The sequence below is a fragment of the Myripristis murdjan genome, chromosome 6 (assembly GCF_902150065.1).
Source record: "Myripristis murdjan chromosome 6, fMyrMur1.1, whole genome shotgun sequence".
NCBI lineage: Eukaryota > Metazoa > Chordata > Actinopteri > Holocentriformes > Holocentridae > Myripristis > Myripristis murdjan.
The window spans coordinates 13129926-13155631 of NC_043985.1; the positions used below are offsets into that span (position 1 = coordinate 13129926).

At 42.9% G+C, this 25706-nt stretch overlaps 1 protein-coding gene across 2 annotated transcripts; it reads right to left on the reverse strand.

Moving 5' to 3' along the window:
* Positions 1–213: 213 nt before the first annotated feature.
* LOC115361061 (cyclin-dependent kinase 17-like) lies at positions 214–24756 on the reverse strand. 2 transcript variants are annotated; one of them, XM_030054317.1, is made up of 18 exons: positions 24413–24756; positions 15278–15426; positions 11523–11687; positions 10481–10614; positions 7453–7578; positions 6125–6181; positions 5782–5896; positions 5021–5115; positions 4729–4791; positions 4197–4320; positions 3662–3782; positions 2952–3049; positions 2689–2794; positions 2432–2482; positions 2172–2214; positions 1879–1969; positions 1624–1701; positions 214–1526 (listed from the first exon to the last, which is right to left on the reverse strand). In XM_030054317.1, the coding sequence occupies exons 2-18, from the start codon at positions 15402–15404 to the stop codon at positions 1489–1491; spliced, it is 1632 nt and encodes a 543-aa protein (XP_029910177.1). In that variant the 5' UTR covers positions 15405–15426; positions 24413–24756; the 3' UTR covers positions 214–1488. The 2 variants fall into 2 exon arrangements, with proteins under 2 accessions (XP_029910177.1, XP_029910178.1); XM_030054318.1 differs by lacking the exon at positions 2432–2482.
* Positions 24757–25706: the final 950 nt, after the last annotated feature.

Here is a 25706-nt window from a genome sequence, read left to right on the forward strand (position 1 = left end):
ATGGAAACATTTGTATCTCTTGTAATGTTCTCTTTTTATACTGGACTTGATATACAGTTTATATTCTGTATAATTTTGTATTGGTGAAGAATGTCATTTTCAATAAACAAAGCATTGAATGCTTGAATGTAGTGACTCAAATGTGAGCAAAAGTTTTGCCAGGCTCAAACACCATGCAGGTGTTGGTGCATTAGGAGAGAAATGACAACCAGGTTTTTTAAACTTAAAGTTTTAATTTCTTTTCTCTGAAAAATCAAGCTCAAATATCGGAGGGCATCTGCAACGAAATCCCACACCAATAACAATTATCCACAAATAAAGTTAAAGAATATCATACAAAACATCTCTTGTAACACTGTTAAATAGACTGTGACTTGGTATCATATTCACTAGGGACAGGACTAAAACTAGCGCTCCCTGAATAGGAGTCCAGTGCCTGTGTGCTTTCCCCATACAACAGAGCAGGCATGCAACACGATGATGGAGGAAATCCAAACGAGGAACCATTTTTACAGTTGATGGAGACGGGAATGGCAGAAAGGAGAATGCAGCTGTAATGCACACAGGCAGCACTGCCAATTCTGACAATGGGAATTCACCTCACGCCTCTGCTTCGTAACACACACTGGAGGGGTTAACGAGCGAGATTGAAGTGGAAAAGAAACGAGGAAGAGGAGGCCGTTCACCATAAGTTGAGTCTCTAAGTTTTTCTGGAGAATTTCTCAGTTAATTCTGTAATGCCCATGTCATCTTTTTGTCTCCTGGATTTTGTTCATTGGTCATGACAGGGACCACAGCATCCTGGAATGATATGCCAGCATTTTTAAAAACAGTGACTGACGAGAATGTGAACCGTTGTCACCAAGCTTGGCAATAGAGCTCCCATTTAGCCTCTGGTTAGGATAAACTTATCACCCTTTGTTATATCAGAACTGGCCTAAAAACCCTTCAAAAATAAATGGTCACAAATTACAAATTGGCTGAGAACAGCAACATGGCAACAGAGACAGAAATCAGAACTTCAGAGCTGCTACAGAAACATCCCTCTGTTTCATCTTCGTATGTCTGCCTCACACACTAAGGAGCTTCATGGTGGAGTTTTCTTTTTTGTATCTAAGAAAATGGAAATAATGACAAAAATATCACTAAAAACACCACCACTTCAAAAAATAATTCAAAATCTATACACATTGCATGTTTTCATTAAAGTGACTGAGCCAGTTAGAATTCTAGACAGTAGTTGGATTTAGCAGCAAATTCTCTTCCCAATAAATATAAATGTATATAAATGTCTCTTGTGGGCCAGGGTCACACCAAACCACTGGGAGAAGAACCCCCAGGCAGGCTGAGGAGGAACGGTGGAGGGTGCCGCACCCCACACCAACATCAATCATAAGGACTGATCCATCTGTGAGACTGTACAGCTAGGAGATCCTTCTCAAAAACCAAAAAAAAAAAAAAAAAAAAAAAAAATACAGTTCAGAGATTCTAAAACAGCATGCTTTGTCTTCTGCTCTTCCCATTGCCTGTGGATGACAAGGAAACAGGAAGAAATGAGGGCCTTTTTCAGTTTAGAATCAAAACTCAGGAGGTCTTAGTAAGCGGCCTTGAGGTGCTCCTCACCTGACTCGGGGTACGATGAGTTCCGGTAGCCAGGATCTCTCTGCAGCTGGACCTCCTTCAGTGTGAATATGGATACACCTGCCAAAAATACACGGTCAGAAAAAATACAAAAAAAAAAAAAAAAAAAACATCGTCAAGCGAATAGTGTCTTTGTTATACAGCTGTAACTGATCCTCACTGTACAGTGCACTATCCCTCCAGTCGTACCTACAGCCTGCCAAGTCTGCATTACTGCGCTGCCATTTTATTACTCACTCTCTGGCAGTGTGTGCACACGTGGCCCAAGGCTCCTGAAGTATGGCTGTCGCATTGATTCATCAGCTGAGATCCTCTTTTTTGACTCGTACTAAAATTGTGGACAGTAAGAGAAACACACAGTCATGAAAAAACAAACAAAAAACATAAATGTCGTCAGCAAAGTGAGTATGTGTGCTTCTCTGATGTGCGTTAATGCAGCTCTTTCAAGTATATCCAAAAATAGCTGCAAAATGTGTCATGCTCCTTTTGTTAACATCCCATTAATGCTTGTCACACACAGTGAGACTCACTTTTAGGAATGACATCAGCAGGTCGATGCCATCGGTGTCCAACCTGAGCAGGAGACAGAGAGAGAGAGAGGTCACAGGAGGTGGAGTGACTCACAAATAGTGGTGAGTGTAAGGAAGGAAACAGTCAACCATTCCACAGGATTTCCTTACAGGAAGTGACAAAGAACACAATCTCTTAACTAAACAAACCAATACTACTGATGTCTCACGCACTAAAGGCTAGGTTTAAAAGCACTAAAGAGTAGCTTGTGCTGATATACCTGGGTCTCATTAAAAAGATTTGTTCATTTCCATCTCCAATGATTACAGGGCTAACAAGAGAGGCAGTGCAGAAGGGGATGTGTTAAGTCACATTATGCTTTCAGAGTGCGTACAACAACAATGTAAATATCTGAAACAACCAGATCTAACATTTGATAATCCCCAACAATCTGATCAACAAACACTCCAGTATCTAATTAAGACAATGTGACAACAGGGCAAATTTAGATGCTCAAAAGATCAAAACCAGCCTTACCTGGGTGCATGGTTAATGAGGGGCTGGGTCTTGTACTTGGGGAATTTGTAGGACTTGAACTCGTCGATAGAGGAGATGCCAGGCCAGCTGTCCTCTGTGGGTGTGCCTGTTGAGGGACATTCAAGTGACCCTGTGTGAGTACGGCTTTACTGCGCCAGCTGGGAGGACTTTACACGCTGCTGTAGGGGCTGTGTGAGATGAGCATGATTAAGCCCCATATCAGAGGTTATACTGGTTCCCTGTCAGCAGGGGGCAGCACTGACCTAGCAGCCTGAAGATGAGGTGCAGCTCGTCCTCCACTGTGGAGCCAGGGAACAGGGGCCTGCCGGCAGCCATCTCATAGAATATACAGCCCACCCCCCTGACAGAGAGCACAGACAGGAGGGCTTGATTAATAAATACACAGACTGGATAGCTAAAGCTGTACTACCGTACCAACTCAACATCTCTCATGTATAGCGCCACTGAAAAACAAGCATAGGGATAATTGTTTATTGATCCAGTTCCCTGAATTGCTCATTTGTTCATCAGAAACAAGTTAAGCCAAGCAATGAAATATCAGTGGTCAAGCCTTGGATGGGAAGTGGCTGGATGCTTGGCCGACAGAGAAATCATCATCATAATTAGAAGTCACAGTTTTGATGTCATTATAGCCTATGTGTCAATTTGTCTGTCACTGTGTCTTTGCAAAAGACAGTAAACCCCCAGCTGCTCAAAGACAGGAGTCTCAGTTTTACAAAAAAGCCCCAGACACACCCAAATCACTAATGAGGTTAATGAGACGAAATGAGTGAAATGCAAAAACAAGCAATTCATGGGAAGTCAAGGGACATCCTTTGTATTTCATGATGGTATTTGCTGCCTCTGCATTAACTCTGTGGAGTGAAATGCGGCTGTAGCTTGGAAGTAGCCGGAAGCCTGAGCAGTGTTTTCAAACAGTTGTAATCACCCTTGGTGAGCACAGCCCACTCACCACATGTCTATCTGTGTGGAGTACTCAGAGGAGCCCAGCAGCACGTCGGGGGGCCGATACCAAAGCGTTACCACCTCATTAGAGTATGTCTTCGTGGGGACTGACTTGGCTCTGGCCAAGCCTGTTGAAAAGAAAGAAGGAAAAAAAAAACAGATACACAGAGGACACATTATGCCTAGAATACAAATCATCAAATCAGATAAAGGGCATTATTCCATTCTGATAACTTTTCATAACTCAATATTTCAGCAATATGAATGAATGCAGCTTCAAAAATGTGTAATAAAGGCAAAAGTCTCTTTAGATTTTCCCTATTTTTGGATTTGTGACAGCACTCATTTTTCATGAGTGGGTGTCATTCACTCCCCTTACCCAAATGGTACATAACTCATTAGTGACAAATCTCACCCCACTCACAAAAAAAAACAAAACAAAAAAAAAAACATACCAGACCAAAAAAAAAAGAGAGAGAAAAAGAAAAAATATTGTACACAGATGAACATTAACAGAGTATCTGTTTGTTGTTTGTTTTTACCAAAGTCAGCCAGTTTGAGTTCTCCTCTGTCATTGATGAGCAGATTCTGGGGCTTCAAGTCTCTGTGCAGGACTTTCCGTCTGTGACAGTACGCCAACCCTCGCAGGATCTGGAACAGGAAAATCTGCCGAGGAAGATATTTTAGATCTGTAGTTACAGGTATGTTTCTAAAGCAAGTATACAATAGTGGTATTTTATAAAAACTAAAAGTTCACAAAAGTACACATGCTCATCCTGAAAATATTTGCACAGTTTTAATATGCAGTTTACAGGTTCTTTTAACCCCAATTAAAAAGACAATAAATTTCAACAAATATGCCCAAACAACAGAACACATGTTCAGATTGCCAAATTGTGTGCTTGAAAAACTGTCTTGAACATAAAGGAAATAACAGATTTAAATTTTTGCCAGTCCACACATTCTACCACCAGGGGGCAGAATGAGGGTGTTTCTTTCATTTCGACCAGCAGCCTCAGAGTCTTAAGTGACCCTGAAGGTGGCTGGTCTGGCAGACCGCCTATGGAGGCTCACCTTGACGTTCTGCATGCTCAGGATGTTCCCGCAGTCGTCCATGTACTGCTTGAGGTCCTTGTCCTAAATGAGGCAGAGGGAGGAAGCGAGTTAGAGGAAACCCAGGGAGGCTACCGGCACAGAAACTGCCAAGAGCCGGCCCGTTATGCTCCTGCATGGGCATGTTTTGTTCTGCAGTGGGCCATGAATAGTAACGATGCACGAGGTACTCACTTAAGCATCAATGAACAGAATAGCATTGAGGTGAATGTGAGTCATGCAGAAAAATAGGAGAGGGCTTTGTTGTTCTCACCAGGTACTCAAAGACCAGCGTCAAAGACTTGTCTGTGTGGACGATATCATGCAGCGTCACGATGTTGGCGTGCTTCAGGTCCTTCAATAATGACACTAAAGAAAAACAAAAAAAAAAGGAAATGGTACATCTGAGACATGGGTCTGAATACAATGCAGTTTAGTATGTAATTACAACCTTTTCTTTTTTTGTTTTTGGTCCAAAAAATAGTGGAGAAGTTTAATTTGTTGCATTTTGGAGTTTCGTTTGTTTAGGTTCCCACTGCCACAGTGCATAGTTAAGAGATTCTGGTGGCATGAGATAGAGAGAAATCTTATTCCATTTTTTGTTTTTTTTACAAGGTACGAAAACATGAAGACACAGTTGAATATGACCCTCAGTCCTCCCTTAATTGTGTTATGCCAGGCTTGTCATGCACAAATACTGCTGGCTATGAGAAGCCAACATCTGAGATGAGCATGTTTTGGAGTAATTTCCTGTAGTGGTATGATTATATTGTTACATCTAACAAAAACACACCACATTTTGCTTAGAAGAGAGCCACATTTGGTTCACGTGTGCAAATGATCTGCACTAACAAAACAAATCAAAGGAGGAAAATGTTCCAGAGGCAGACTGTTCACTCATCAAACATGCCTGCCGTGATTGTGCTCATGGTAACTGAATGGAACCAGATAGCTGTTAAACAGGACCAGGAGCCACGTCGATCATGACTGGAAGCATTTATGGGAAATATATGGGTGCGAAACCAAACTTTTTACCCTCTCTGATAGCAGTGCATGGTGCCCCCTCTTCGTGCTCCAGTCGGATCTCCTTCAGAGCCACCAGGTTGTCTGTCAGCTTACTCCTCCCTTTAAATACTGTAGCGTACGTGCCCTGAGGAATAAGAGGGGTGAGAGCTGAGAAAAAGGTTTGAGAAACTTGACTTGTACACACACCAGTCAGCACTGCCTGGCTGTCAGGCATCAAAAGTAAACTGTGCCAAGCATATGGATATGTGTGTGTGTGTGTGTGTGTGTGTGTGCCTTATCACTGGCTATGAGAACACAAGCAGCTGGTAGACCACAGAAAGTAAGCCAAGGCTGAGGACACACTTCAACTTACCTCCCCCAATTTGTCCAGTTTAATGTAGGTCTCCAGCTTCCCGAATCCAATTTCTGACTGGAAGACAAGCAGCATTAATGAGGCTTGTGTCTTTATTAGCACTGACAAGCTTACAGACACCACGCCAAATCCTTCTGACGGCCTTGCAGGAAGAGTAGGGGGCTGCAAGGAGGACACCCCCACCCCAACGTCCATGGTAGCTAATCTTGTTTGACAGAAGACCATTGGCTTTTGGCTTTTATGCTGTGTGTGTGTGTGTGTGTGTGTGTGTGTGTGTGTCTGTATACACCCTATTAACAGCGGTGCAAGTGAGCAGATGCATGTGATTAGGTGAACGATAGTATGTTCTGCTTTTGACAGATTCTTGCTCAAAAAGAAATACCACAAGTTAATTATTCAAGCTGCTGACAAAGGGAACGCTGAGGTGCAATGTAAACACATGACAACTGGCTGAGAGGATGAGATCGGACAGTCTAAGGACATGGCATGAGCTCTCACTTCTGCTTCTCACCATTTTCCAATAAAACATAACTCTTTCATGGCTATCTTTATCATTCTGCACTCTACCTCTTTCTCGCTCATTTTGGTCCGTTTCTCCTCTGCTGCTGACTTTCTCAAATTGCTGTTCCTTTATTGTAACTGTAAGTGATGGATGGCCTTTTGAATATTTTTTTTATTGCTTGCCCCTTCAAAAAGAGGCAAGCGCAGATTCTAGGACTTAACAATTAATCAAAATATTATCAAAATTGCAATATGGCCAAGTGCAATATCCAAATCTTTGGAGCAGCATTTTTTTTTTTTAAATAAAAAAGTAAAATGTGCCAAAACAACATCATAAATCAAGAATTGTGGTGCAAGTTTGTTTGGTACAACAAAAGTCACATCATCATCATCATCATCATCATAATAGTTTTTTTTTTTTTTCCAGTCAAAATGATTAATTATGATGCCAAAATTATCCTTCCCAGAAAATAAGTGAATAATATTGCAATCATAATATCTGTCAAAATAACTGCAATGTTATTTCTGTACCATATTGTTCAGCCCTAGCAGGCTCAGATACAGAACAGCAGCCCCAAAGCTGGTAGGGATACTGTCCTGCTCAAGGACATTACAGCAGCAGGACGGATGCCTGCAAACACAGCAGCTTGAACTCATGTCCTTCAGTTTCCCTGCTGCCCCAAAACAACCTAACCCATTTCTGTCTCCCCTCCTCCTTCTTCTGCTTTTTCCTTCCCTCTCCCTCCCTGCCTCTGTCCCTATCACCTTCTCTCTTCCTCTTTGCCTCTAACCAATCTCTCCTTCTCCACTTTCTGTCTTTGTCTCACCAGGGAGGCTCTGCGGGAGCGCCGGCTGAGAGGCTGGTCAAAGGGTGGGCTGCTCAGCTGCAGCTTCTCCAGGTAACCGTCAGGTATTCGGATGTCAGCAGGCAGTGAAAGACGCTTGTTCAAGTCCTACACACGCACAAAAACAATACAGACGCCTGTTAAAACAGTGCTGAGAAAGTGTAGAACCCTGGACAAATGACAGTAAACCCTAAGCAAACAGAGTAAGCTCTAAATAAATACTAGTGACCCAAAACAAAATGGCGGAGACCCTAAATAAACAACTGGAATTTGGTAGAACCACTATTACATAGCCTGCTTCAGGCCTCATTAGTCAACAGAGAGGCCAGTGTGTGTGCACGTGTTTGTGTGTGTATATGTGTGTGCAGCAGAGTTGAGCATGTGCCTACACAGTGATGTGTGGTGGACTTATATACATGTGAAGGGGCAGCCGTGGAGCCCTTAAAGAGTTCAGGGATAAGTCTGTCCCCATAACAACAAATTGCTAAAGCATGATCCTGATGGCTTGTTATATAAAAATCACACACACACACACACACACACACACACACACACATAAAGCACACAGCACACAAACACCCATAATATACAGTTTGGATTCTACCCAACATGCATTTCCTCTGTTTGTTAGATTACTGTTAATCCGTCCCCTCTATAGCTGTTTTAAATCTACTTCCACCCTTTCTGAGGTAAAACTAAACACCCCCCCTCCCTTTTAAGATTTATGCAACTTTGAACTTTCTACATTTCATCATGCAGTTCATTGATAATTCGGTAACTCAGTGACTACTGACTTCTGCCGGGGTGAATAGACCTTCCAGTCTTTCATTCAGAAACATGACAGTGAATCTGCATTTTGCCTACACTTCAACAGGTTCTCATGTACTCAGTCTTATTCCAATTGAGATATCAACTCAGTCTTTTTGAGCAACCATATGCGACTCTATTGGTCTGTGGTACATGTGTGTCAGGCAGGACTGCTGGTTTGCCCCCAGAGCATGAGATGCCATCCATCATCTGACCTTTGTACCCCTCCCCCATCTCCAGTTGTCCAATCAAGCCGTCCTAATCTGCTACAACAGGGGCCCATCTGGACCGCATTACAGTAATCCTTGTGATGTAATCCCAAACAGCCCTGCTTCCTCTCTGACCAGAGCAGGACAATACACTACCTGACCACTGACTGAAAGGGATTTCCCCACTCTTCCTCCTTCTTCCTCATTCTTCTCCTCTTCTTCTGCCCCTGCCCTCATTCCCGCCTCTTCTCCTCTGGCCATAATCACATGGAGGGTGACAAACAGCCAGAAGCACAAAGGCAGAGAATGGGGCCACACACTGATTTCACTGCTCCATCAACAACAACCCTGTGGTCAATCATGCTGGTCATACCAGCAGAAACAATGCTCGGAGTGTTTGGGAGGCTGGGAGAAAGAATCTGAGCATAATTGTGTATGTGTATGTGTATGTGTGTGTCTTTCTGCATAGTCCATTGTGAAACAGTCACAGGAAGCGTGGGGTGCGCTGCTTGCTCACACTCTCAATGTGGCAAGAGTTGGTGTTTCACGTTCCAATATGTGAGCACCCAAATGGAATAAGCTGCTTAACTATTCTTTTTTTTTTTTAAATCTCACATATTTGGTTTTGTTGAAGTAGCCACTGGGAGCAATTGGCAAATCCCCAGTGAGCTTCCACTGAAATGACCAATGACAGAGTCAGGTGAGGGGGTGGGAAGGAGGAGTTTGTTCTTTAGTCACAAGCCCTTCCCTCCCGTGATCAACCGAGCAGGTTTGTGGACCACGTGGCTCACTTCGCCAATGTCAACAGCAACCAAAGCAAAAACAAACAAACTCATTCAGTACCTAGAATACAGTAAGAATATCTTGATTTAACTAATCCAAATGAGCACACTTAACTGCTGCCTACAAGAAACAGCAGCACCATTTCTCGTCTTCCTTGCACACTGCCTTTCTCATGTCCCTAAAAGCTGATTGGATTAAAGCTTTCTCTCTTGATCAGCTACTGCATTTGTGGGTGCATCTGTCTTTCCATATGTGCAGTTGAGCTGTGGAATCAAATTCAGCATGGTGTGGTCGAGGGCATGGCCGTTATTCTGTCTTTAAAACAGCATACTTTGGTGGGCAACTGTTGACACATTACCATTTGGCAAAACTAACATTACATGGTGACATGGTACATACTTTGCATACTTTATGTGCCACAATATAAACAACGTTACTCCAGCCACTTTGTCCAGCAACAAAACAATTATAATAATTGTAATTAATCTCAGTGTGAACTTGATCCATAATGTGTTGACATTATATAACCACCAAAGGCATATGAAACAGTGACAGACCCAACAGATCCAAAAAAAGGCTGATTTGTGCTTTTCCTTTTCCTTTGTTTTTATTTTTTTTGCTCCTATGTACTCTGCAGATGGAAAATATGTCTGAAATGTGTTTAAATCCAGACAGATGCTCCATTCTTTTAATAACAGAGATTTGAGTGTTTTTACAAGTATATGTAACATCATAAACAAGGATGTGGAGTTTGCTCAGACAGCAGAGGTGATGACTTGTGTGTGTCTGTGTCAGAGGCCTGCTGAGATTACACAGGGAGCTAAAGACGTCTGCATGCTCATGACAAGTTATGAAAATACACCTACACTGATAGACTGCTCAGAGTTATAATAAAACACCTTTCGTCAAATGCAACTTCCAACAGAACAAAGTCCATTGTCCAAGAATCTCATTACTTTTCAAGCTAAGGTGAATTATTGAGAGGCAAAGTAAAACGTCAGTCGGAAGGTGGAGGTTGAACCACTTAGCCAACTACATTCCCTGAAAAATTAGTACATCACAGTTCATAACGGTAACCTATTCAAATGTCAAAGCCTGCATATAGAATCCACTGACTCACATCCCACAAATTGTTCTAATCTCAACAAATGCAAAGGGCAATACAAGCAGAAACACTAGTTAGTGTGGAGGTGGGGAGAGGGGGATCTCACCTCTGCAGAGATGCGCCGGTTACCCCGGTTCCTCAGACATACCCCCGTGGGCGACTGCACCTCATCGGAGGACGTCCCGGACGCCTGGTCACTCTCCCCATCTGAACCCATCTTGAGATTCTCATGGACGATGTCTGTGGTGATGAATAAACAGGAGATGGAGGTACAGAGAAGAGAGAAAAGGGGGGTGTGGGGTTGAGTTTGACAGACAGGAAGCAGTGAGCGGGCAGGACAGTAGAAACAAGCCAGAGAACGGCTGCTAGTACCAGGTGACGACATCGACAGTGGAATGGACAGAACAGCTCTCTCTCCCTCTCTCTCTGTTTCTCTCAGACCCTTTAGGAGCCCTTCTGTTCTTATCAAGCACTGGCTTTTGGATGTGTCAAGCTTCGGTCACACAAAGGGAATGTATTAGGTTGTAATAAGTTGACCGACTGATTTATTTCAGTGTTGTGGGAGCTTACTAGACACACCCAAACAGCACAATGTAATTTTCCAATTCCAAAACAAACTCAAGTTTCATAAACACAAAGCACATTGACAGCCACCCTCACAAGCTTTATATCCACATTAGTGTTGTGACTTTGAATGGATTAGGAATCCAAGTGGCTGATTTGGGGGAAAGCCCTACCACATTATTCTGAGTGACCATTTTTAATAAATAACTGTATCTAGTGGTTCAAGTGAAATGCATATGTTTGTGTGTGCTTACATATACCCCTAGTGGTTATCTGCATGTGCACGTATTTCTCACATGGCGTGGCACTGGATGTATAACCAGCTGACTCCAGTGAAAATGCACAAGAGAAAGATCTTTTGAGATATAAACATATTAGAATCTAACTTCAAATCCAATTTTTGACTGTGCCCAAAAGTTTATCAAATCTAATTTAGCTCTGCTTTTTACTCCACTGTCTGGATTATACTAGTTGACAAAATAAATCTCTCACACTGGAGCATTTTTCAAAGCCAGAGAAAAAAAAAGACTGTGCACAGATGTAGAGTGTGTGAGTATGCACATGTGAGTGTGTGTGTGTCTCACCGAGGCGACTGCCATTGCGGGGCATGACCATGAGGGACCCCAGGCCGCCACCGATAACACTCTGTGGCCGTCGTAGTGGTGGCTTCTTAAAGGAGCCTGTGTATTGGTGAAGGAAGGAGTGGACACTGTGGGCTGTGGGAGGACGACCGTTCCTCACTATGGGCTCTGTGGGTGAGACACAGACAAAAACTGTCAAAACAGACAAAAACTGTGTCAAAACAGACACCATTAAAACAAAACATGCCTAGTAACAGCATACGAGAACTACTGTTACAGACTGATAAGAAATAAAAAATAAGATTAAGTTTCATTGTGGTACACAGGGGAGTTTCACAGTGCTGTTTCTACTGATCCTGATTCTTTCTCACTCTATACTTTACAACAATCTAACAACAAAATAGGTGACTGGATTTCCCACACATCCTGGGGAAAATACACAACTGAATAAAAACAACAAAACACTGTGCAGTAAAATTGAACACTTCCATATTCTCCAACACATTTTACAGACCTGTGCTACTAAGACTCATTTTAAATGGGTGCAATGATAGCACAGAATCCATATTCATAATATATGAATATTTTATGATAATGTGGAGTTACTTAGTAAGAAAAAGAACCTGGTATGAAAACTAGTATAAAAGTTAAACATTTCATGTTAATGCTATGTATCACTATCTAAGTTTTTCATGATAATAACGAAGAGTAAGTTAGAACTAAACTGTTCCCTTTCCAGCACATTAGCTGGATAAGACATATACAAAACCTGACACTGGACAGCATTGAATAGACATTACCCAACAGACTCTTCTCTCTTGATTAACTACTTATGTATAGTATGTGGATATAATATCATTTAGTAATATTGTTCTTTTTATACTCATGTTCTGTGTTTACGTGCCAAATCTGCTGCTAGCTAATTGGACGTTGAATTTATATTCTACCAGAATCCACATATGAGTGTGACCAAGATGCTTATACACTGAAATAGCTTCCATACTGAGACTGTAATTTTTAAATCACAGGTTGAGACATCTACTGTATCAGTGGGAAGAAAAAGAAACTCAAGAGCAGCAGTTCAGTGATCACAGTCAGCACTACTGTAGCACTGGCACAACAAGGGTGGGGAGGACAGAGACGAGGCCTAGGGCAACTGTTATGTGGTAACTAACTCCATCAGAGAAAAGAGAGAGATGGTTACAGAGCAAATTCATCAGCAAGAGGAAGCAGCAAGGTGTGCCAAGGCAGCCTCTCAGGCAGAAAAAAGGGTCAGTGGAAAAATTGAGATAGAAGTGTACAGAGGAAGAAACTTGGCCAGAAGCAGTTACAGGGTGTGGAGCAAAACCACATCAGATTTATTTTTGATGAAATCTATCATTGGTACCAGCTCCTGAAAATCTTAGTCAATATCTAGGTGAGGGCCCATCCTGTCCATATATTGAGGAATGAACACTGGTTGGATGCCAAACTGGTGATACGACACTGATATCTTACCCACAATAAAAATGCCATCACAATACAGGCCATTCGACGATGTGCAATATAGTGTAAGATAATCAGCTATGATAGATCACAATGTGTAACTGAAGAGGGACAAAATACCATGGAAAAGGAAAAATAATTTGCCAGTAAGCAGGAATCAGTCATGGTTTTCAGTGTTTTAATATGCACACTGACAGCAACATGAACATGACAAAACAGTTACAGTTAAAACATCTAAAGGCGGGAAACAATCACACTTCATAGGAAGTCAAATGTGCACTTTAAGTTGAAAACTCAAATATCAATATTTGGCACATGTGTATCTACAATTTATCACAAGAGGAAGTATAGCAATATATTGTATTAATGTTTTATTGTCCAAGACCTAATACGAACACCTTAATGTTGTCATTAACACAGGACCTTCATATTACTTGAGGTAGCCGGAGTGAGTTGCTGTATGTTACACTGTTCTCAGCTCTAGATAGGCTGTAACTGTTTGCTGATACAGTTGTGTTTCTGATCTGCTGAGTGGGCTGCTCTGAGCCAGCAACATCAGCCAACCCATTAGCTTATTAATTTGAATATAATAGCAAAATTATCGTCCATTATTGAGGTCTAGGAATGAGTGTAAGTATAGGTGCAGGACAGTGTAGGGACTTAGGCTGTTGGAAGGGACTTACGCTGTTGTTAGACTGAGGCCTCAAGAGGTGCAGGGAGCTTAGTTCAACAAAACAAGGAAGTGAGGGGAGGTGCCTTCTTAATAACCCCTGTAACATACATAGGATTTTGACATTTTGCACTTTAAAGTTGGTGTTGCAGGCTTTGCTGAGCTGTAATCACTATAGTGCAGTTTTGCCAGCTGGGATGCTCAATATCTCAGAGCTGCACTCTACTGGACTAGGACATTCAGGATGTTCCCTAGTCTCAGCTGTGTCACCAGGCCTTATTGACATATTGTTATGCTGCATGTACTTGTGGTGGCATATGGTATGAACAGAACATTTCCTAGACACCCCATGAAGACACTAAAACAGACACTCTATGCAAATCCAGGTCCTGATGCCACCTCTCCCTTATTTCTCTGCAGCTGCCGTTGCCACTGGCCCACGTTATGCATGTTACATAATCAGATCAGTACCAGAACGCTTCCCCAATCACAGAGGTCAGATCACATCTCATCTGGCTACTCCATTCTGTCTCCTCTCTACCCTACTTACTGTTGCACAGGCTGCTGAAATCCCCTCACACAGGCACGCACTTGCACCCACACACACAGAGAGAATATGCTTCTCTGTCCCTGCTCACCAAGCACAGAACACTCTGGCCAAACCTGACGTTAATCACTAGACAAAAAGCTCTTTACAAACCCCCAGTTGGTTCTCAGAAGGAGGAGGGGAGCTTGGATGAGCTGATTGAGTGAAGACGGGAAAAAAGGCTTCATCCTTTGGAGAAAAGATGGGAGAGGAAAGCTGGGGAGAGGCCTGAAAGAGGCTGGGGTGAAAGTGGGGAGGGGGGTGGGGGTTTGGCAGAGCACAGAAGAGGCCAAGGATGCAAATAGAGAAAAGTGCATCAAGATGCCTGGCTGGTTTCACCAAGTCATCCAAGTCGCCGTGGCAATGTCATGGAAACTCCAGAATGTTTCCAGACCCTGAACACCATAGCAACGCGGCAGTAGCACGCTCCCTGCAGTTTCAGTGAATATCAGCAAAGAGATAAGCTGCTGTGCCACTCTGCCTTTGTTTTAATGCCTAGAAGGCCACAACCTTCAGCTGCATCCAACCAAGTGATGTAACAAACCGCAGCATATGTGAGTAAGGAACAAAAAGAGCGGGTCTGCAGTCAAACAAATCCACACTCAAACATTTTGAGCCGACACAAACTCCAGCTAACTCAGTCAGAGTGGTAACACAGTAAGGCTGCGGCTAACAATTTCATGGTCAAGAAATCTATAGACCACTTTTTTGAGTGAACAATAAATCATTTAACCTATAATATGTCAAAAGTAATGACAAATGACCATCACAAGGTACAAGAGCCTATAAAATGTTTTAAATTGTTTTATCCTGACCACCAGCCAAAATAGTAAAAAGAGCCAGTAAAAAAATAGTAAAAAACCCAGTAAATGTTTGGTATTTTTACTTGATAAATGACTAAAACAATTAATTGATCAATAAATTCAAATTTTCATCCATCGACTAATCGATTAGCTGTTTCAGTACTTGTTCACAAGCTCCCACATTTATGTACACGAATTGCTACATCACACTCACCGCTGTCCTTCAGGCCATTCTCTTCAATGGTCATCTGCTCGGCCAGCTCAGACAGCGACTCGTCGATAGTGTGGCTGCCTCGTAGCGTCTGGGAGAGACGCCGCTTAAACCGCTTCATCTTTTCCATGGAGCTCTCGGGCAGGGGAGGCCTGCAGACAAACGAAAAAAGAAAGATGCTTGTGAGAACAGGCCACTGAATAAATGCACACATGGGAAAACAGTGTCACAGCTTAACACACCTAACACAACAATTACAAGAGATAAAGCTTGTGTTTGAGTGTGTGTGTGTGTGTGTGTGTGTGTGTGTGTGTGTGCATAGAGGACATGCTGAAGAATATTCCAACTATCTGAAAGCAGTCATGAGTGGTTGATGCGAGCCTTGACATGTCCCTGAATAAATGTGTAACGTAAACTATTTTCAACAGACAAAGGGAAAGAATAGACCTCATTCATCCCCAGCCATTTTCTCCTAATACCACATCAAAAAACTTGGTTAGGTGACAAGTCACCTGCCAGGCGAATAAAGACAAGGACCAATCAACAGTCTGGTGCTAATTATGACTCAGCTAATAGGGGCCCACTACTTTGCATTCCATCCCTGGGAAAACATGACAAGTTGGTGACAGATTCCTATGTGCGAGTTTTGAGTACGGTCCCTGGCACACCAACTGTAAAGCAATCCTAAACCAGGGGATTTGTAGCTGAATGGAGCAGGACTAGCATAGGCCACATCTAGTTCACATCACGCATTCCATACGCATTTACTATGTGTGTGTGAGAGAGTGATTGTGTGAAAGATAGAGAGAGAGGGAAAGACAGAGAGAGCATATGTGAGAAGGAGAGAATTTGAGTGCAAGACAATGAAAAAGAGAAAAATGAAAATCAAGAACGTGAGAGGAAAGGTGTGCATGACATCAGGGAAGATTTGGAAAGACCAGATTACAGGCAGCCTCTCCCTGTGACCTCAATGGAGATCATTACTACACTACTAGTGCAGATCTGGACATGTGTCTGTCTGGCTCTGATGCTGATGAGTAAGGCCAGACATGAAACCACATGAGTAATGAAGGCCCCGAGGGCCCATAGCCTGTCAACCATTCCCTACCGACAGCCTTTGGTCTTCCAAACATCACTCATAACCTGAACACCATCCAGAGGTGCAAGTTAGCCCCATCGTGTGACAATAGGAAGAAGAAATATTAGGGCAACTATAGAACGTGGGAACTTGGCAGCTTCCCATTTTGGTAAAGGGAGGAGTCTGTTGTGAAATATTTGAACCTCAACAAATAATTTTACGTGGTATCAGTAAACTTCACACTAGACACTCATGTTTATCAACAAGACCAGTCTGAGACAGCTTTACATCAAAGGACAACAAAGGGACAAGAGGACAAAAAAAGACTTAACACTAGTGAATCAAACTTCCTCTGGGTGATTCAGAGTTTCTCTTTCAGTCTTAAAGGAATATCCCAACGTTTTAGGTAAAATACCCTCTTTCAAACTTACCCAGACTGAAACAAGATGTTTGATGCTATTTTCACATCTGTACGTCCAGTGGTTCGGTTCCTATGGGTAGCATTTTGTGTTAGCTTAGCATAAAGACTTGAGGTCTATGGGAGTCATTAGCCTAGTTCCATTAAAGTGAAAAAATAAACTTTAAAAGAACACTGAAGCTATTTTATTAACACAATGTATCATTACACAATGTACATGTAACAACAGCTGTTTAGGAGAAGTTAGATGGTGGAACTGTAACCGCTGAACACATTTATCCTTCCGTCTGCCACAGTGATCCATACACTGGTGAAGGTATAGGAAGATCCAGCACAAATTAACTTCTCCTAACCCAACCACTGGATGTACAGATGTGAAAATCATATTGAACATCTTGTCCCAATCTGGTTAAGTCAAAAAAAGGGTATTTTTCCCCCCAAAACATTAGGGTATTCCTTTAAGGTTGGATTCAGCAATTCCTGTGGGCAGCGAAATACCAGAGCCATTTTGGGGAAACGTAAGGCGTCTAAATTAGGGAGAATGGACACTCGGTAGAACTACAGTTCCATGTTGTCCATTTTAACCTGCAAAGACATATTTTTCCTGGCACTGAACAGTTAATTGAAATATTAGCAAAACAGCAGTATGGCCAAGTGCAATATCCAATAAATTGAGAGAGCAGCTTTTTTTTTTATTTGATAAAGGCAAAACGTGTCATAACATACCATTATAAATGAAGTATTGTGGAGATTTAGCATATATTCAGCAGAGTGTATGTTTAATCACATTACTTTTCAATCAGTTCAGTATTGTTGTGCTTTAGTCCTACAACAGTCAATGTGATTATTCCAGAAACCAGTTCAAGGCACATTGTCATAATTCAAAACTGTCATATCAGTCAGTTCCGCAACATGACACATCAACTCCAGTATGGATGAGTGAGGACGTCATCTCCGGAAGTGCTCAAAATGATACCCACGCTCCTGCTGCTGTCTCTAGCATGGCCAGAGAGACAAATCCATGTGATTAAATGCACATTCAGCTATTACTCAGGATACTCTAGTGTTGTTTGAGAAATGACCCAATGTAAAGACCATATTCCAAATAATACCTGAGTTAAACTCATGTCTGGATTATCAAAAACCCTGGGATATGCTGACATGCCATTCACTATTGGTCTCTGCAGTTTCTTTCAGTTCAGTTTCCATGGTGATGCTCAGAATATTCTCTAAATTTAGAAATGTATGTGATGGGGATATTTAGATTCATATACTGTACATGTGCCCTTAACCTAGATATTACCCAGTTCCAGGATACTCTGTAGATACAAACTCACTCCGCAACTGCTCCATGGAAAGTTAATAGCAGCAGTAAAAAGGAGAAGGAGGGGGAGGTGTGTGGGGGGGTGGATGACTGCACTCGTCTGCTCCATCCAGCAGCCCGTGTTCTCGCTGTGGGATCGAGTGTGGAGCTTTGGATGTGATCCCTGCTCCTTATCCACACTTCCATAAGTAGGCCGTCCTGAGGTCTGAGCTCCAGATCCGCTGGGAGACGGCCGGGGGGGCGGATGGGTCCGAGCCGCGCTGATTCTGGATTTGTTGCCACGGCAACCCCTCTGCTTTTTTTCCATGTCTAAAACGTACAGCACGGCAGGAGACTGCATGCATGCTGATTTTCTGTCTCCCTTCATGTAACACCCTATAGCAACCCCAACCCCCCTCATTTCCATCCCTTAAACCAGCCATCAATAGCCATCCTAACTTCTGCCTCATGGACAACTCCACGCTGTCTCCAGCTATATGCTAAATTGCATTTTCCACATCAGTTTCCTTGGCAAGTACAGTATGCGGGAGACACTGGGAGAAGATGTGGGAGAGGCATGGGAAATAAGAGAAGGGTTGGGAGGGTGGGTGGGGGGGTTGAAGCCGAATGCATGTTGTTGTGATGCTAGTATGCTTCATATAGGCACTGCCCTTTCCCTGCTGTAGCCCTGAGCAGACTGTAGCTGTACTAATGATGATCAGGGGGGCTACTAAAAGGGTGAGGGCAAAGGTCCCATATGAGAAAGCAGCCCCCGCAGCGCTGCAATGCCAGGCTAGTGCTCCAGTAGCAACCCATCCCCACAGCCTCTGGGACTGTCCCACTTCCGCTAGGCGAACCAATCACGCTGCAACTGACATCCCCACCACGGGGCCACTGCTGTCTGGACCACCCACAGGAACAGGAAGAGGAGGGCCACGACCTCTCTGTGACCTCCACAGGGTCCAATACACCCCTTCATAACTGCTGTTAGGAGAAAAAGAGTTCCTAAAAAAAAAAAAAAAAAAACTGCCACTTCACCCCTGGTCTCTGGCTCCTCTGTGGGCAAGGGAGCTTGAGAAGAAAGAGGACAGAGAACAAGTGTGACTGCTGGCATGATTCACGGGTGAGCTCAGCCTTGCTTTTCTAAGGAGCAGCCTTCTCTCATCCTGGCCACGACAATGAGGACATGAGTGAAGGAGCTGGCTCTATTATGAGGGCCTTATATAAAGCCGGCATTGTGCACGCTAAAAAAAAGTGGGCTTTCTGCAAAGACATAGGAGATTGTGGCATGCAACGTGGAGCTGAACTGAGGGGTGCCGAGCATGACAACCAGGCGTGCTGCCCCCGCACTGAGACAGGTGAGGCTTCAGAGGAACCTGCCTTCACTTCAGCAGTAAGCTCCATTTGAAATTCTGACTGTCAAAACGCAGGCCATGTGCACAAAAAGTCACTTTCCATTGCATTTATTTATGCCTTGCTCTTTTCTCACCTCACTGCTGCAAATTCTTTCCTCACCCTGCTTTCACACTTGTCACCCTTGTCACCTGTGTCCACGGGGCTGAGCAGAGCTGGCAGGCCGGCACTGATGAGTGGGGCTAAATGTGACGACAGTGGACACCTTTGCCAAAGCCCGTGGCCAGAGGAGGCCAGGCCTGAGTGACGCACAGCCACAGATCTCACAGGCAATAAGATTCAACGCTGGCTGATTAACGCTGCTGCTATGGTTACAGCAGCTTGACTGACAGGTCTGCTCCTCTCTAAGCTCTTTCTGTGACCCGGTAATGCCAGCGGTCAAGTGCCTGCTCCTTGAGACCAGTTTCCAGTGTGGAGGATAGCTCAATACTGCAAGTAGCTGCAGTTTAATAGCATACTCAGCCACATACCACTGTAGGCCTCAGGAAGAACAGTTGCTACCTCTAGGAAAAGGAGGTGATAGTAAAATCTAGCTGTCTGGAGGGGGGAAAAAACATGAAAAATAAAAAGAAAATCTGTGTTGTGAAGGCTGAATATTTCTCAGTTGTACCTGACAATGCACTATGTCACTCTAAACGTAGGCACAAAATTTCTGTCAATTCTTGCACTATTACCACTGATAATTCTGACTACATTCTTTTTTTTCTTGCTGAAAAATTGGCCTAAATATAATAACACACCCCTAATTATTATGAGATAAAAAATTACCATCAAAAAGCACCTAATGGATCTAATTTAGAGCAGTTTTTCTGCCATAAACACGTTGTGGATATCCCAATGAATTGACTTTGAAATCCAACGGACCATTTTAATGAAAATGATACATCTAATAGTACCACTTATGCTTAACATGATAACACCGTTTATGAATGGGATGAAAGGCCTGCATGAATTGTGACAGCTCAGCCGTGCAGACCAATTGGCTCTAGCGTAGGCAACTAAGATCAACAGAGAGCATATGAGGCTATCTGACAGCAAGCGGGACACAGCTATATTTCATTGTTATGTGAAGAGCTTCACTTCACAAAAAAATATCTGCCATAGCTCATTCTCATAAGAAGAGATTCAAGCCTAATTAAAATTTGAAGGGGAAAAAGTGACAGTCAATCTTCTGCTTGAACTCTTGGTTTAAGAAAATGATGGCACTTTCACAGATTGGGTTCAGCATATTTTAGTAATACTGAATAATTTCAAACTTCAGGTAATGATTTATTTCCCTAAAACATATGCATTCTAGTAATGAGTCCTTCATTTAGTCCATATTAAAAAAAAAAAAAAAAAAAAAGTCATCGGCCATTGTCTCGGCCATCACAGGACAGGCTCTTGTTTTGCTCATTACAGAGATAATAACCCACGCGTGAACTCATCTGATCTGACCCTGAGTCAAGTCACCTGGCCTTCCTTTGTGAGCAGGGCATTAGCAACAGACAGAGCTCCAATTAGTCGCCCCCGCCCTCACTGTCCCTGCTCATCCTTGCACCAGCAGCCCAAGCAGGTCCTGACAGCAGAGCATGGCTGGTAAAAGGGAATAACAGGCCAGGCCGCTTATCTAAGCAAAGGCAGGTGGCAGGATGGGGTTATCAGAATATCAGCTCCTTTATCTCAACACAAACACAAACAGTATTCAGAAGCCTTTATAGTATTTTCATGGAGCCAGCTGCTTGCCACACGCAGCTGATCTAGTACTCTGGTGTTTTGCCACAGGCCACTCTGTCACTGTGACTGGATTTTATTTTTTAAGTCTCTCTGCTGGACAATTTGAAAAAGTCATGTATGCATGTGAGGGGAGAGAACGTATAGCATGAAAAACTGTATAACTTGTTTCCTGTTGTTTCACACAAGGTGGTGGTGAGCAAGAAATGTTTAACTTTCATGCAAGATTTTTTTTTTACTATGAATTCTCATTCACGAGCGAAAGAAACCTGTTAAGTCAGTAGCGGTTTCTATATGCCTTCACTAAATGTCACAATACCAGAACTTTGGTAGATACAAAAAACACTGAAATTCCACACGCTCAGTTGGTTCAATACCATGGCAAACAGAAATCCCCTTCAGCAGACATACTTCTCTGTGTAAAAACTTTGTATGAGCATTGAAAGAAGCTGTGTTTCAAGAATTTAAACAGAGAGGCTACATTAGAAGAACTGAGTTTCCATTGTTACACTGATCTACTCTGTAGCCTTCAGGTCTAAAACAAACGCAGCCAAACAGAATATTCATTTCAAATTAGAGGAACTAGAGGAAATGCTCTGATGTAAGAGCAAACACAATGGTATGATTATGCACTTTCATTTTCAATTACAGTCCTCTAAGCATGACTGCAACTTGAAGTGTGTTAAGTATTTAAACATACAGACTAACGCTACATTAGATAACAACACTGAGTTACGGAGTGAGGTATCAAGTTGAGTCAATACTACTGATAATAAAAATACTAGTACTAGTATCATTTTTAAAATGTGGGTCTAATACAACTCATTGAAAAAAAAAAAACACATGGACTTAACATGTGTTTTATGTAACCAGTAAGCACTTATTATTAACAAATCACCTACAAACATCTAAATATGCTAGCTGAACTAATGTTAGTTTGGATGAAGATGTGTTTGTCTGCTTCCAAATAAAGAACAGTCAAGCTGTCAAAAAGCTCTACAAAGCAAGTGCCAAGTGTGCCGGGAAAAAGGCAGCATTCAGCCCTTCACCTGTCTCAGACATTAATAGAGTGGATGATGACCACGTTATGCGGTGTGGGGATAAGATACTGTATGATACAACCAAAAAGGTCCTCGGCCAGCTGACTCAATGACTGGTGCGGCTTCAGCACCAGACACACGCAGACGGTGAAAAGGAATCAGGGAGGAGAAGCAGCCAAATTTTGAGGGCAGCAGCATTTGTTGTCTGGGGCAACTGCATCGGAGGGGCCAGAACAGGACGCCGGGGCTTGAATTCTTGCGTTAATACTGTAGAGAAAGAGGAAGAGTTTGTATTCATGGCTATGTATAGACGGGAGTGGTGCCTGTGACATAGCAGCTGCTCCCTGGAGAGGGGTGACACATTAACCTTCAGCCAGCTGTCTTGGCCTGCCGCTTAAACATGAGCCCACCACACACACACACACACACACACACATTGGGAGATCACTCACTCACATTTGTATTTGCAAATTCCATATCTACAATGACCTTACTCAAACATTAAAAACACACATGCCTCTTTACTTTGGTTAGCAACACTGCTATGTGAGTTTAAAACTACAATAACAGTCTCTTAAAAAAAAAATCCATTCACAAGTCTGTTTGCATGCAAACACACACACACACACACACACACACACACACACACACCACACACACACCTCACACTCATACACTCTACCATCATCTGATCTGCACTGGCCCTCAGGGGATCAGTGCCGCGTGGCTACAGCTGTTTCGTGGCGGGTCAGGTTACCTTGCCACCGCCATCCCCAAGGCCTTCACCAAGGGAACGACCCTGTGTCAGACCAACACACACTGGCATGATCCCCAACCGCGTCCATCCGCCCCTACCCTGCTCCAGGTACCACAACTCACTGGGGCCATTTATGCCCTAAATCAACTTAAAAAAAAAAAAAAAAAAAAAGACACATCGGGGCAGAGTATGAGCTCGTGTGGTTAGCACTGTGCAATCTGTATACAGGAAATGAGAGGAAGTACAGTCACGGCTCTTCTGCTCAGCTGTGCACCACTGTGCACACTGGTCTATATTTACAGTCAGGCAGCATCACCAGACTGATAATGAGGCCACTACTGCACAAAACAACAATAAAATGTGGCTATAAATATATAAGCATGAGCTTCTGGGTTGCATTCACATCAAAGTGAAACTCCTCATCAGTAAGTGTGCACAGACACACCCCCTCCCACCTCCTTCTCTCTTGCTACTGCTCCTCAGTCAAATTGAACCCCTGTGGCAGAACAATGATGTCTTCCTCTAGGACATCCTGCCAACTTCTGAAACACACACACACACACACACACACACACACACACACACACACACTAGTTAACTTCAGTGTTACAGGAAGAAGTCAGAGAACGGGAATCCCATGAAAGCTGCCTCTTGAGTGAGATTCCTTGAATTTACAGTAACCTTCCTGAAATGCTGCTGCTTCTCAGGTCTTTTCCTGGTGGCCCTCGACTCACAGAAAACTTTTACTGGCTGTATGCAAAAAGGTTTTTTTTTTTTTTGTTTTTGTTTTTTTGCTGTTGAAAACTGGAACAGAAAAGAAGAGTAGAAACTGAAATGTGGGTCAGTGAATGTTTGGTAGCAACTATGCAAGACGATACATGCACAGAGCCAGCCCTTCCTTTTCAAAACAGCCCCATTCAATTAGGTGGCACTTGCCAGCTTAATTGTGGTTTAGTGTGTGTTATATAAAAAAGAAAGTTGGCACACATGTTTAAGCAAGCGGTGGAGGCGTGGAGGCTAAAGAAACGAGCGAACGTTGCCTTTTAAATAAAGAACTAAGCGCTACTAACTCCACCGCTCATCTATTCTGCATGTAACATCACAGGCGAGCTTTAACTTACCACCAGCGGCCGTTTGTTTTAATTAAATGCTTATTAACAGCAGTTATTCAGAGGCTGAATGGGACAAATGCAAATTGAACAGCATGGCTTGTCTCACACAATAAACGCCTGTGTTCACAGTGCGCGTTGTGAAGTAAACATCGCTACATTGTTACACCATTTTGTGTCAAACCGGAGTGGTAAAAATGTTTCTTGTGTAAGTGTAGCTGTAACTGGTGGCCGCTCGTATCGGCTCACTTATCTTCATGGTGGTAAACGAAGAAATGAGAAGAACCAGGCAAAATGAGGCTCTCACCAGAGACGATGTGTGCTGCTCCGACCGGAGTCCCCGACCTCGGAGCTTCTTTTCAGGCCGGATGCCGTCTTTCCCCTCCGACCGTGGCAAGAAAAAGCCGAGCACTGCTTTGTGGTTTTGCTGTGCTACTTTCTTGTCTCAGTGTCGCTTATTAAATCCGCGGAGATGTGGCGACATGACTACTGAAGGCTTCAAAGTTTACACTCCCGAGGAAAACCAAGAGGCACTGTTCGTCTGTCGAGTGGAGATCATAGTAGCGTGAGAAAGAGAAACGATGGTGACTGCTGGATCTGCTCTGCTTGTGTCCTCTGTGCCTGCTGACGCTGCCACCGCCGCCGTGTCGTCAAAACGCCAGCGGGGAAATAGCGCCATCCAACTTTCATCGAGATAAAATGCAGCCACTGCCGCCCCCACAGCGCCCCCTTCTGGAGTCATGCAGCAACACCTGGCTGACTACATATTCAGCATTAAACCACAGTCTCAAATTCGCGGTTGGGGGTAGCCAATTTTGATTTTACTTTTAAAGACAGACTATGCAGTTTCAAATGGGAAGGCGCATCTCTTTGTTTATTGATGTTATGAATGAAGCTGAGGGAGGATAAAACTCATCAGGGTCATGCCAAGAGCAATAATAACTGACAGAGTTAATGTGACACTTAAATACCTGTATTAAACCTATGTTTTGATTTTGAAGCATGTCCAATGGATGCTTTCATATTATTGATTATGGTGGGTTAAAAGAGTTGCCCTGAACTCCTTAGGCGTTTTTAATTTATATTCTATTGACAATATAAAATAGAATAGAATATTTTGTTTGTTTGTTTGTTTTTGGTGGAGTGCCCTCCCATTGAAACTGCAAAGTCAGTCTTAAGGTTCATTTTTTGCTGAAGTATTGCTCTTATAGCAACGTTTTAAAATCACATCCATAACAGAGTGCACATTTCTGTCTTTTTATTCTATATATATTTATATTTATATTTATATTCCTTTCTTTATTTTTCTTGACTAATTGCTCTTTTTACTTTACACTTTGAGTGGGAGTTGTTATTGCAACAAAAAGTAATTTCCCCCTGGGGATCAATAAAGTATTCTGATTCTGATTCTGATTCTGATTTTGTAGGCTCTCTCTTAGCATCAGAATCATAAACTGAGAAATTGTGGAGCCTTTCAGAGTGAGCGAATGATGAGTCCAAACCACCGAACGAATACTTGACTCCCATCTAACCTCACCCCAAGCTTTATTGATGTAGCTTATTTTGTACAGTCAAATGTAATGCAATGTGCTTTACACTGA

Excerpts from the sequence above, each read along its gene's own strand:
- LOC115361061 (XM_030054317.1), bottom strand. The coding sequence starts at position 15,404 with ATGGAAAAGATGAAGCGGTTTAAGCGGCGTCTCTCCCAGACGCTACGA. Across the intron at positions 10,615-11,522 it reads CCGCAATGGCAGTCGCCTCG|ACATCGTCCATGAGAATCTC; the intron begins GTGAGACACACA and ends TCATCACCACAG. Across the intron at positions 2,215-2,431 it reads ATCTTTTTAATGAGACCCAG|GTTGGACACCGATGGCATCG; the intron begins GTATATCAGCAC and ends TCTCCTGCTCAG.